The sequence below is a fragment of the Cyprinodon tularosa genome, unplaced genomic scaffold (genome assembly GCF_016077235.1).
Source record: "Cyprinodon tularosa strain WSP-4 unplaced genomic scaffold, ASM1607723v1 ctg719, whole genome shotgun sequence".
Taxonomy (NCBI): Eukaryota; Metazoa; Chordata; class Actinopteri; order Cyprinodontiformes; family Cyprinodontidae; genus Cyprinodon; species Cyprinodon tularosa.
The window spans coordinates 419,806-431,805 of record NW_024039473.1 but is presented as its reverse complement, the minus strand read 5'-3'; the positions used below and the strand labels follow the sequence as shown (position 1 = coordinate 431,805).

Here is a 12,000-nt window from a genome sequence, read left to right as displayed (position 1 = left end):
GGAAAACTCCCTTTGAACAGGAAGAAACCTCCAGCAGAACCAGGCTCAGTGTGAGCGGCCATCTGCTGAGGCCCACTGGGGTTCAAGGAGACATAGAAAAAGAAGCATAGAAAAGGAACATAAAAGCCCAGATTTATAAACACTTTCTATGTTAGAAAATCTAACAGTAAACTAGCTCCACAGGTGGCCTTCTGGGAAGAGTTAATCAGACGAAATCTGAGCCAGTTTTCAGGTCAAAGGATGAAACAGAGAACATCCAGCTGTCCCAGTAAAGCTGAGCCCAGAGCTATCGGAGAGAAACAGGACTAAAGACTGAAAAACAGGACAAGCTCCAACATCTAGAAACAAAGGTGTTGATGGCAGCAGCACAGCTGATATTTCTCTCCAGGATGGAGTCACAGCCAAACAGGAACAGACCAGATGAAGCTACTATGAGAAAAAGCAGAGAGAGCAGAACGTTAGAGATTGAACTAACAGATTCTGCAGAGTGGGAGAATAGAGATAGAATGAAGCAGAATGATGAAAAAGGGGTCCCTATGTCCTCCAGCAGTCTAAGCCTATAGCAGCAGAACTATAGAGATAGAATGAAGCAGAATGATGAAAAAGGGGTCCCCATGTCCTCCAGCAGTCTAAGCCTATAGCAGCAAGGAGCGGCTCTGTTCAGGGAGTCCATGTTTAAAGGGCAGGGAGTAAAAAAAAACAAAAAAACAATGGTAAGGAAGAGTTTCAATGTTTCAAATGAATAATAAAATAAATAAATAAAATAAAGTTGTTTAACTTTTCCATATAAAAGAAGAAGCTTTTTCAGGAAGGAATGTCTTCTGGTCAGTCGCCCCACTTCATCCTTCAGCCACTTTAAGTCACCTTTCCTCTCTCACCACATACATTTCTCATCACCATATCTGTGCTTTTTTCATCAACATACTTTTCTCTATTTGTTTTCCTCCATTTAAAAAGTGTTTTCTCTTTAATTAATAATAATGATTATAGTGACAGAGGACATAGAGAACAGAATTTAATTCCTACATTAAGATAATTGGTGGAGGCTTTAAAATGATCTATTCTTAATGAATCCATAGCTCAGATATATCTGGAGGTTAAAATGACTTAAACTTTATGGTTTTTCCTCAACAGAACATATTTTATTTGTTCTGATGAAGAAAAGGGTGGAAAGAAGATAAAACAAGAGAAAAACAGCAAAGCTAAACTAATAAGGATCCATACAGATGCTGTTTATTTTTCCATCTGGAACAGTCCATGTGGAATTTGGGTTGATAATTGAGAGCAGAATAAATAAACAACCTAAATAAAATACTAAATCAGGACTAAACCAGTAAAGTAAATAAATAGAGGAATAAAATGGCCTTATAAAGGAAAATGATCTATTTAGGTAATTTTTAGCAGCAGAGGAAATGTCGTGCGTTTGGGATGTTTGTTGATGTTTCAGCTTCTTGCACCCCTGGTTCGGTTTTTCTTCACTTCATGAAACTCTTGTTTTTGTTTCTTTGATTTTGCTTCGCCTTGGAAACATCGTTCTTAAAATCGGATGGAAAGCCTATTTTCTTCTTCCACACATCATGTCTGGTGGAAGCAGCAGAAGGCTGTGCTGCAGCGTCTCCCCTTGTTTACAGCGCTGCAGCTCCTCCCTCCCTCCTCTGCTGAGGAGAAGTTAGTTTGGATTTCTGCAGGTGCAGAAGTGATAAGGGTACCGAACACTAAGGAAGTAAATTTACTGGGTAAGTTTGAAATTATGGAATAATTCAATGATTTCTGACAAAGTTCAATTTTTAATTTAAAGTTCTTTAAGCTACATTTTAAGCTACAAAGTTCTTTAAGCGCTTATTTTTATCTACTGTTGTTTGTGAAAGGCTAAGATAACACCTGATCTGTCTTTCCCTCAGCTCCTTTAATTCAGCATGTTGGTAACTTTAACTCCCAGTGAGCTCATGACGGGTCGACCCTTTCCTGGACAACAGAACGGGCCTGACCTCTGACCTCTGGCCAGACTGGGACTGACAGGTGACACATTAAAATTAAAGACCTTTTTTTCCCTTAGAGAAGGCTTTACAGAGGGACCAAGGTTCCTGGAGACCCTGATGGAGGACCATCTCAGCCATCCTTCCATCCTTCAGCAGGAGGAGATGTGGCTCAAAGTCATCAAAAAAAGTGATCAGAGCTCATCTGAGCTCATCAGGAAGGAACCAGGAAAAGCTTCAGCAAAACAAATCAGAATAAAGGGGCAGAATAATCCCCTCTGATTGGTTAATTAACACATCAGTAGTCCACCTGATGTGTTGAAGACCAGCTGTTCCTCAGACCGCGTTCAAAATGTCGCCTGTATAAGGGACCAACATCAACAGAAAGATGAAGACGCCCACCTGAAGATGACTGACATCAGCTTTGGCTTTTTGATTATTTAATTATACAACATGAATGAGAAGGGAAATGTGTTTTATTTTAATGAAAGGTGAACATTTCAGTATCTGAGTGTTTGATATTACTTTTCTTGATAATAAAAATAAAGTCCAAGTGTTAGATGAGCAGCTGATGGTCAGTATTGGCAGAGATTTCTGGATTAGAGAATGAACTCTGATGATCGGGTCTCAGCTACCATTGGGAAAGAGGAGCGCTGAGATTAAATCCTCCAACTTTTCAATGTGTGCTTTGACTGAGCCTGATTCTGAAGAGCTGAACTCGTCATCTGCGTGAAACAACTTTGCGTTATGATTTTAACATTTTGCATAGAGATTGATCCTTTTTTTACTTTTAATGAAGCTCAGATTAATAATTTGACTTACACTTTGTAGACATGAAGGGGTCTATTGTTTTGACTGATTTGAACTTTTCTCTTTCCAGGGAAACAAAAAGGGTAACTGATAATGATAAGAACTAAATTTTACATTTTCAGCAAACAGATATTTTACCATAAAAGTATCATCATGGGGAAAAACAGTAAATATTTTTGCCAACTAAGGTGTGATTCCACTCTATTTATTGGCTATTATATCAATTATAAATATTTATCATTTTCCACCGACTTAATGCAGTTGTGCATTTTTGATATATATTTTTTTATTTTAGTAACTTAGTTTTTATCTTTCTTTACATATACTCACAATTTTAGTTTCTCAGTTTTTTATATTAATAAATGTTCCTTTTTTTTAAAAATATCGATTACAGAAGGATAATATCCTTTAATAATCGAAACGGTGGTCTGTTGTCAGAAAATTTTTATTTCTCTTCTATTATATATTAATTTATTTATCCTATTCACTCTCTATAAAAGTTTTCACTCAGTCTGTTTCTCTCTCAAGGCCACACCGTTCTCTGCAGGATGGTGTTTGTAGAGCAGCAGAGCTTCTTCCCATAACAAACCAGATTCTTTCTCAGGTTTATTCATAACATGTTACTGTTTAACCAAAGTGTCTGTCATTTGTTTTGACTCTATTTTCCGTTGCTGTAAGGGGGAAGGAACGCTGCTCATGCAGAACAGGGCAGAATGCTGTTCCAACTGTTCTTTCTTTGCAAAGATCTGAATAAATATGCCGACTGAGTGAAATCCATTGATCTCTGTTTATTTAACTAGGATAATTAGTTGATTACTTTTTTCCCACGACACAAATGCATGGACTAGTTTCTCAGCAACACCCCTGCACAGATTTCTCATTTTTGCAATATTCAGCAGATGAAAGAAGGACATCTATGATTTACACTAGGGATGCACGATATAATGGGCCCCCTATCGGTATCGGCCTTAAAACTGAATATCGGACATCGGCCCCCCCACCGATATTTAACCCGATATTTGATCAGCTTCTAAAGTCTAAAAAAATAAAATCTAACTACTTCTTCTTCTTCCTGAAAAACTTCTTTTTTTACAGACTTAAAAACCTCTAAAGACGAGGGAAAAAATATTGATCCATTAAAATATCCCAATATCTTCATATGCTGATATATTGCCATTTAAAAACACCATATCAATCTCTTTTACTAATGAAATATTGCTATATGTCATCGTTATGCTACGAAATCCCCCGAAAATTCACCAAATGTTGCCATATTTTTATATGTTGATATATTGACGCGGTATCGATCTATTTTACTAACAAAATCTCACAAGAATTTGCAAAATATCACGAGAGTTTGTAACAGAACGATGAAATTTCACCAGATTTTGAAAGTAAAATAGATCGATACCGCGTTTTTAGAAATCTATTTGATATCAGCATATGAAAATATATTTGAGTATATTATTTTTCAAAGTGTCAGAAATGGATAACAAAACTGCTATTTTCAATGACTACTTATTTTTGTCCAGCTTTAACATCGGTATCGATATCGGTTATCGGCTACATGAGGTTTAAAATATCGGCATATCGGATATCGGCCAAAATCCCAATATCATGCGTCCCTAATTTACACCAAAGTTTTTTAGATGAAACACAAGTCATGGCATCAGAGACAAGTACTCCGTAGCCCACTGAGTCCCAACCAGCACATTTTATTTAAAAATCTTTTTATTAAGATGTGTAGTAAGTCAAGTAGAAAATAGGAGATAAATCTGAACATGAAGCTTGATGAGCGGTGAGCTTTGAAAGACGTACGATGCAGCAGAAAGACCATCTGCATCTGAACTGAGTCACCTGCTGTTAAAATAGGTTCAAATATTTCATGTAAAGCTGCTTTAAAGACACGGTTAAACAACAGTTTTATTGAAGGAGAGAAACAGGCAATAATGAGGAAAAGTGATGAAGGAGACACGGTGGAAGACATGAAAACGTCTAAACATTGAAGAAGTGAATCGTTTGAGATTAACCTGGAATATTTCTGTCTCTGAGATTCAAGCCTCATCCACGCCGCCTGCTGTCAGAGCTGGCTACGGTGGCTAGCTTAAACACCTGGGTCAGCCAATCAGCTCCTGGTCCTGGAATAGTCCTGGATTTATGGCTTCCTGCCTGGAGAGCAACGGATAAACGATTGAATCTGAGCTCTGCCCTCATCCACAGGTTCAACAACTTCCTCCAGAATCTCTAGAATCCAGAGCATCAGTGTGATGATGTCATTTCCTGAACTTGGTGACTACAGAAACATAGCTAGCGTTAGCATTAGCTGCTGACTGATGAAGCCAGGAAGGAATCCCATCAGGACAAACATCCAGCAGCGGCCCAGTCTGGAGCTTCGGGCCTCCGTCCAGCTCGGCCTGTGGACCCAGAACCTTCTGACAGGCGGCCAATAAACCCGGCCTCCCGAGCACCTCAGCGGGTGCCGCTGCCCGCCGCGGTCTGGTTAGAGTGGCGCCGGGCTGAGGCTGTGGCTCTGAGTGTGTTTGTTCAGGTCCTTCTTGTAGGTGAAGGGCTGGGAGCAGATGCTGCAGAGGTAGGGTTTCTCCCCCGTGTGCATCCTCATGTGGGTGACCAGGTTGCTCCTCTGCCTGAAGCTCTTGGGGCAGCGCTGGCAGGCGTACGGCCTCTCCACCGTGTGGATTCTCATGTGGATCCTCAGACACTCGCCGCGTGCGAACGTCTTCCCGCACTCCTTGCAGCGGTGCGGCCTCTGGCCCGTGTGGATCAGCATGTGCCGTTTGAGATGGGTGGCCGTGGTGAAGGTCTTCCCGCAGACGTGGCACAGGTTGTCCACCGTGGGCGCCGGCGCCGCACGCTCCGAGGGACAGAGCGGGGAAAACGGCGTAGCGTGGGACTTGGCGTGTATTACCATGGAGCTCCTGCGGAGGAACGACTCTCCGCACGTCCCGCAGTGGAACGCAGTGACGTTCTGCTGGGCCCGCCTCTTCCGGGCCCCCACAGCGCATTCCTCGGCCTCCGGCTCGCCTTCAGACGACACCGGCTGGCAGAAGTCCGACCGGTCCAGACATTCTGCTTCCGGGCTAGCGGAGGTGTGAGCCGTCCCCTCCTCCACCACGCTGTGGTTCTGCTCCGGCTTCAGACAGACGGAGTCGCTGTTCCACTGCTCCATCAGGGTCGCCTGGTCCGGACCGGGCCAGAATCCTGGACCGTCCCAAAACTCATCTTTGATGGGCTTTACCAGAACCTGCTCTGGTTCTGTGGAGGCTGGTTCCCCTGACGCCCGGAGGTCCGGAGAGGCTGCAAACACAGACAGACGGGAAAGGATGACACCCTTCCTGGAACTGAAGGTCACCGCCTCCATCTCCAGGTTCTGGAGGTCCGATTAAATCCTGAAGAACCAGAACATCTCAGCAAATAGAACGTTTCACACAGAAGGGCAGAAAAGGTTTAATAAAAGTGTGTTTGAAAACACGTCTATGAATCATCTAAGGCTCTGGTTCAGAACCAATCAGAACCAATCAGAACCAACCAGAACCAACCAGAACTAATCAGATCCAATCAGATCCAACCAGAACCAATCAGATCCGATCAGATCCAACCAAAACCAATCAGAACCAATCAGAACCAATCAGAACCAACCAGAACCAACCAGAACTAATCAGATCCAATCAGATCCAACCAGAACCAATCAGATCCGATCAGATCCAACCAAAACCAATCAGATCCAATCAGAACTAATCAGATCCGATCAGATCCAACCAGAACCAATCAGATCCGATCAGAACCAATCAGAACCAATCACATCCAATCAGATCCAACCAGAACCAATCAGATCCAATCAGAACCAAACACATCCAATCAGAACCAACCACATCCAACCAGAACCAATCAAATCCAACCAGAACCAATCAGATCCAATCAGAACCAACCAGATACAACCAGAACCAACCAGATACAACCAGAACCAACCAAATCCAACCAGAACCAATCAGATCCAATCAGATCCAACCAGAACCAATCAGATCCAACCAGAACCAATCACATCCAATCAGAACCAACCACATCCAACCAGAACCAATCAAATCCAACCAGAACCAATCAGATCCAATCAGATCCAACCAGAACCAATCAGATCCAACCAGAACCAATCACATCCAATCAGAACCAACCAGATACAACCAGAACCAACCACATCCGACCAGAACCAATCAGATCCGATCACATCCAACCAGAACCAATCAGATCCGATCAGAACCAATCACATCCAATCAGATCCAACCATAACCAATCAGATCCAATCGGAACCAAACACATCCAATCAGAACCAACCAGATCCAACCAGAACCAATCAGATCCAACCAGAACCAATCAGATCCAATCAGAACCAACCAGATACAACCAGAACCAACCAGATCCAACCAGAACCAATCAGATCCAATCAGATCCAACCAGAACCAATCAGATCCAACCAGAACCAACCAGATCCGACCAGAACCAATCAGATCCGATCAGAACCAATCACATCCAACCAAAACCAATCATATCCAATCAGAACCAATCAGATCCGATCAGATCCAACCAGAACCAATCAGATCCGATCAGAACCAACCAGATACAACCAGAACCAACCAAATCCAACCAGAACCAATCAGATCCAACCAGAACCAATCAGATCCAATCAGAACCAACCAGATACAACCAGAACCAACCAGATCCAACCAGAACCAATCAGATCCGATCAGATCCAACCAGAACCAATCAGATCCAACCAGAACCAATCACATCCAATCAGAACCAACCAGATACAACCAGAACCAACCACATCCGACCAGAACCAATCAGATCCGATCACATCCAACCAGAACCAATCAGATCCGATCAGAACCAATCAGAACCAATCACATCTAATCAGATCCAACCATAACCAATCAGATCCAATCAGAACCAAACACATCCAATCAGATCCAACCAGAACCAACCAGATCCGACCAGAACCAATCAGATCCGATCAGAACCAATCACATCCAACCAAAACCAATCATATCCAATCAGAACCAATCAGATCCGATCAGATCCAACCAGAACCAATCAGATCCGATCAGAACCAACCAGATACAACCAGAACCAACCAAATCCAACCAGAACCAATCAGATCCAACCAGAACCAATCAGATCCAATCAGAACCAACCAGATACAACCAGAACCAACCAGATCCAACCAGAACCAATCAGATCCGATCAGATCCAACCAGAACCAATCAGATCCAACCAGAACCAATCACATCCAATCAGAACCAACCAGATACAACCAGAACCAACCACATCCGACCAGAACCAATCAGATCCGATCACATCCAACCAGAACCAATCAGATCCGATCAGAACCAATCAGAACCAATCACATCTAATCAGATCCAACCATAACCAATCAGATCCAATCAGAACCAAACACATCCAATCAGAACCAACCAGATCCAACCAGAACCAATCAGATCCAACCAGAACCAATCAGATCCAATCAGAACCAACCAGATACAACCAGAACCAACCAGATCCATCCAGAACCAATCAGATCCAATCAGATCCAACCAGAACCAATCAGATCCAATCAGATCCAACCAGAACCAATCAGATCCGATCAGATCCAACCAAAACCAATCAGATCCAATCAGAACCAATCAGATCCGATCAGATCCAACCAGAACCAATCAGATCCGATCAGAACCAATCAGAACCAATCACATCACATCAGATCCAACCAGAACCAATCACATCCAATCAGAACCAAACACATCCAACCAGAACCAATCACATCCAACCAGAACCAATCAGATCCAATCAGAACCAACCAGATACAACCAGAACCAACCAGATCCGACCAGAACCAATCAGATCCGATCAGATCCAACCAGAACCAATCAGATCCCATCAGAACCAATCAGAACCAATCACATCCAATCAGATCCAACCAGAACCAATCAGATCCGATCAGAACCAAACACATCCAATCAGAACCAACCAGATACAACCAGAACCAATCAGATCCAACCAGAACCAATCAGATCCAACCAGAACCAACCAGATCCAACCAGAACCAATCACATCCAATCAGAACCAACCAGATACAACCAGAACCAACCACATCCGACCAGAACCAATCACATCCAATCAGAACCAACCATATCCAACCAGAACCAACCAGATCCAACCAGAACCAATCAGATCCAATCAGATCCAACCAGAACCAATCAGATCCAACCAGAACCAATCACATCCAATCAGAACCAACCAGATACAACCAGAACCAACCAGATCCGACCAGAACCAATCACATCCAATCAGAACCAACCAGATCCAACCAGAACCAACCAGATCCAACCAGAACCAATCACATCCAATCAGATCCAACCAGAACCAATCAGATCCAATCAGAACCAACCAGATACAACCAGAACCAATCAGATCCAACCAGAACCAACCAGATCCAACCAGAACCAATCAGATCCAATCAGAACCAACCAGATACAACCAGAACCAATCAGATCCAACCAGAACCAACCAGATCCAACCAGAACCAATCAGATCCAACCAGAACCAATCAGATCCAATCAGAACCAACCAGATACAACCAGAACCAATCAGATCCAACCAGAACCAACCAGATCCAACCAGAACCAACCAGAACCAATCAGATCCAATCAGATCCAACCAGAACCAATCAGATCCAATCAGAACCAACCAGATACAACCAGAACCAATCACATCCAACCAGAACCAACCTCATCCAACCAGAACCAATCAGATCCAATCAGAACCAACCAGATACAACCAGAACCAATCACATCCAACCAGAACCAACCAGATCCAACCAGAACCAATCAGATCCAATCAGATCCAACCAGAACCAACCAGATCCAACCAGAACCAACCAGATCCAACCAGAACCAATCAGATCCAATCAGATCCAACCAGAACCAATCAGATCCAATCAGAACCAACCAGATACAACCAGAACCAACCAGATCCAACCAGAACCAATCAGATCCAATCAGATCCAACCAGAACCAATCAGATCCAACCAGAACCAATCACATCCAATCAGAACCAACCAGATCCAACCAGAACCAACCAGATCCAACCAGAACCAATCAGATCCAATCAGAACCAACCAGATCCAATCAGATCCAACCAGAACCAACCAGATCCGACCAGAACCAATCACATCCAATCAGAACCAACCAGATCCAACCAGAACCAACCAGATCCAACCAGAACCAATCAGATCCAATCAGAACCAACCAGATCCAATCAGATCCAACCAGAACCAACCAGATCCGACCAGAACCAATCACATCCAATCAGAACCAACCAGATCCAACCAGAACCAACCAGATCCAACCAGAACCAATCAGATCCAATCAGAACCAACCAGATCCAATCAGATCCAACCAGAACCAACCAGATCCGACCAGAACCAATCAGATCCAACCAGAACCAATCAGATCCAACCAGAACCAACCAGATCCAACCAGAACCAATCAGATCCAATCAGATCCAACCAGAACCAATCAGATCCAACCAGAACCAACCAGATCCAACCAGAACCAATCAGATCCAACCAGAACCAACCAGATCCAACCAGAACCAATCAGATCCAACCAGAACCAACCACATCCAACCAGAACCAATCAGATCCAACCAGAACCAACCAGATCCAACCAGAACCCATCAGATCCAACCAGAACCAATCAGTCCGGTTTGAATCTATAGCCCATCCATTAGGAAGGAGGAACATTTCTCCAGTGGGACACGGAATAAAATCCTCAATAATCATTATTAAAATTATTTTATTTTGAAAGTTGAAGATTCTAAAAACAGATCAAAGATTCTCATTGGTTGAAAAAACAAAACAAGATTTTAGTTTTCAAAACACAAACATGAATTTAAAGAAAATTAAAACCAAAATGATGCTTAGAAATCTCTCATTATCCTCATTATTATTTTTTTTTTATTTCTCCAAATGTTTTCTGCCAATATGGATCTAAATCTTCATCAGTGAAGATGAGGATGAGGTTTTTATACAGGAAAGTTTTTATTGTTTTTAACAGAAATCATTTAATCAGGGGCCAAACCGACCACAGAAGCAGGTAAAACCCACCTGCATCCTTCCCAGCTGGCAGCGGTTCTGCTGACGTCAGCAGCAGCTCGGTGGTTCCGGTTCTGACCGCTTCCATGGACCCCAGCGCCTCCTTCTCCAGCTCTAAGAAGGTTCTCTCCACCGCCCCGAATATCTCCTCCGCCGCGGCGCTCAGCCGCTCCCTGACGAACTCCTGCAGCTGCTCCATTTTGGACCGACACCGAGACGGAACCCAGCTCTCCACTCCGGCCATTGCAGCAGCGTCCACGTCCACCAGAGGGCGCACTACTGACTTCATCCTGAGCGGTTTGAGGAAGAACTGGTGGGACTTACTGCCCCCTGGCTGGATTGGAGGTTAAAATCAGAGGAAAGTTCCTGTAGCAGCTTCCCAAGGAAGCAAATAAGGGTGAAAAATTTCATTCTATATCCAGCTGGTTTTTTAAACACAGATAAAAGTATTTTCACCTGCAGCCTGGAGGAAAACTTTAACCTATAGACCATCAGAGAGAAAATTAAAATAAAAGCAAAACGCTCCTTTTTAAAAACCACACGAACATTTTCATTTTATATGATTGGCATGTTTTTGATAGGAACTGATCAAAACATGATGAGAGTGTGTGGTAATGAGTCAGAAGGTCAGAGGTCATCAGATGACAGAGGAGGGCAGCTCAGGAGGACATGTTGGTAATAAGAGAGGCCAAGGGATGGGATGAAGATGCTGACATGCAGAGTGGTTAGCAGGTGGTCTGAGATGCAGGTCAGGCGGATGATCTACGGAGAGGCTGGAGGAGAACGTTGTGCTGAGATTCAGAGACAGAGATCAAGATTTGTTGCTGAGGGAACAAGTGATGAGCAGAGCCAGATTCAGGTGGTGTTGCTTTGCGATGGACTCCGAGGACCAGCAAAGTAGATGGAGATTGGACAGATTCCCACGCCACTTATTGGGACAATAGAGGGAGGACGTTGGGTTGGGACAGGACCAAACAGAAGGCAAAGGGTTTGGTGACATTTAATTATTCTATTCAATTTATTTCTATAGCACCAATTCACAACACAAGT

The 12,000-nt window shown here is 43.2% G+C and overlaps 1 protein-coding gene across 1 annotated transcript; it reads right to left on the bottom strand.

The window, feature by feature from the left end:
• Positions 1 to 5,286: 5,286 nt before the first annotated feature.
• Positions 5,287 to 11,249, bottom strand: LOC119772604 (zinc finger protein 41-like). The gene is made up of 2 exons (XM_038269063.1): positions 10,963 to 11,249; positions 5,287 to 6,101 (listed from the first exon to the last, which is right to left on the bottom strand). Exons 1-2 carry the CDS (start codon positions 11,237 to 11,239, stop codon positions 5,287 to 5,289), a joined length of 1,092 nt encoding a protein of 363 aa, XP_038124991.1. The 5' UTR covers positions 11,240 to 11,249.
• Positions 11,250 to 12,000: the final 751 nt, after the last annotated feature.

Excerpts from the sequence above, each read along its gene's own strand:
- LOC119772604 (XM_038269063.1), bottom strand. The coding sequence starts at position 11,239 with ATGAAGTCAGTAGTGCGCCCTCTGGTGGACGTGGACGCTGCTGCAATG. Across the intron at positions 6,102-10,962 it reads GCCAGCTGGGAAGGATGCAG|CCTCTCCGGACCTCCGGGCG; the intron begins GTGGGTTTTACC and ends CTGTGTTTGCAG.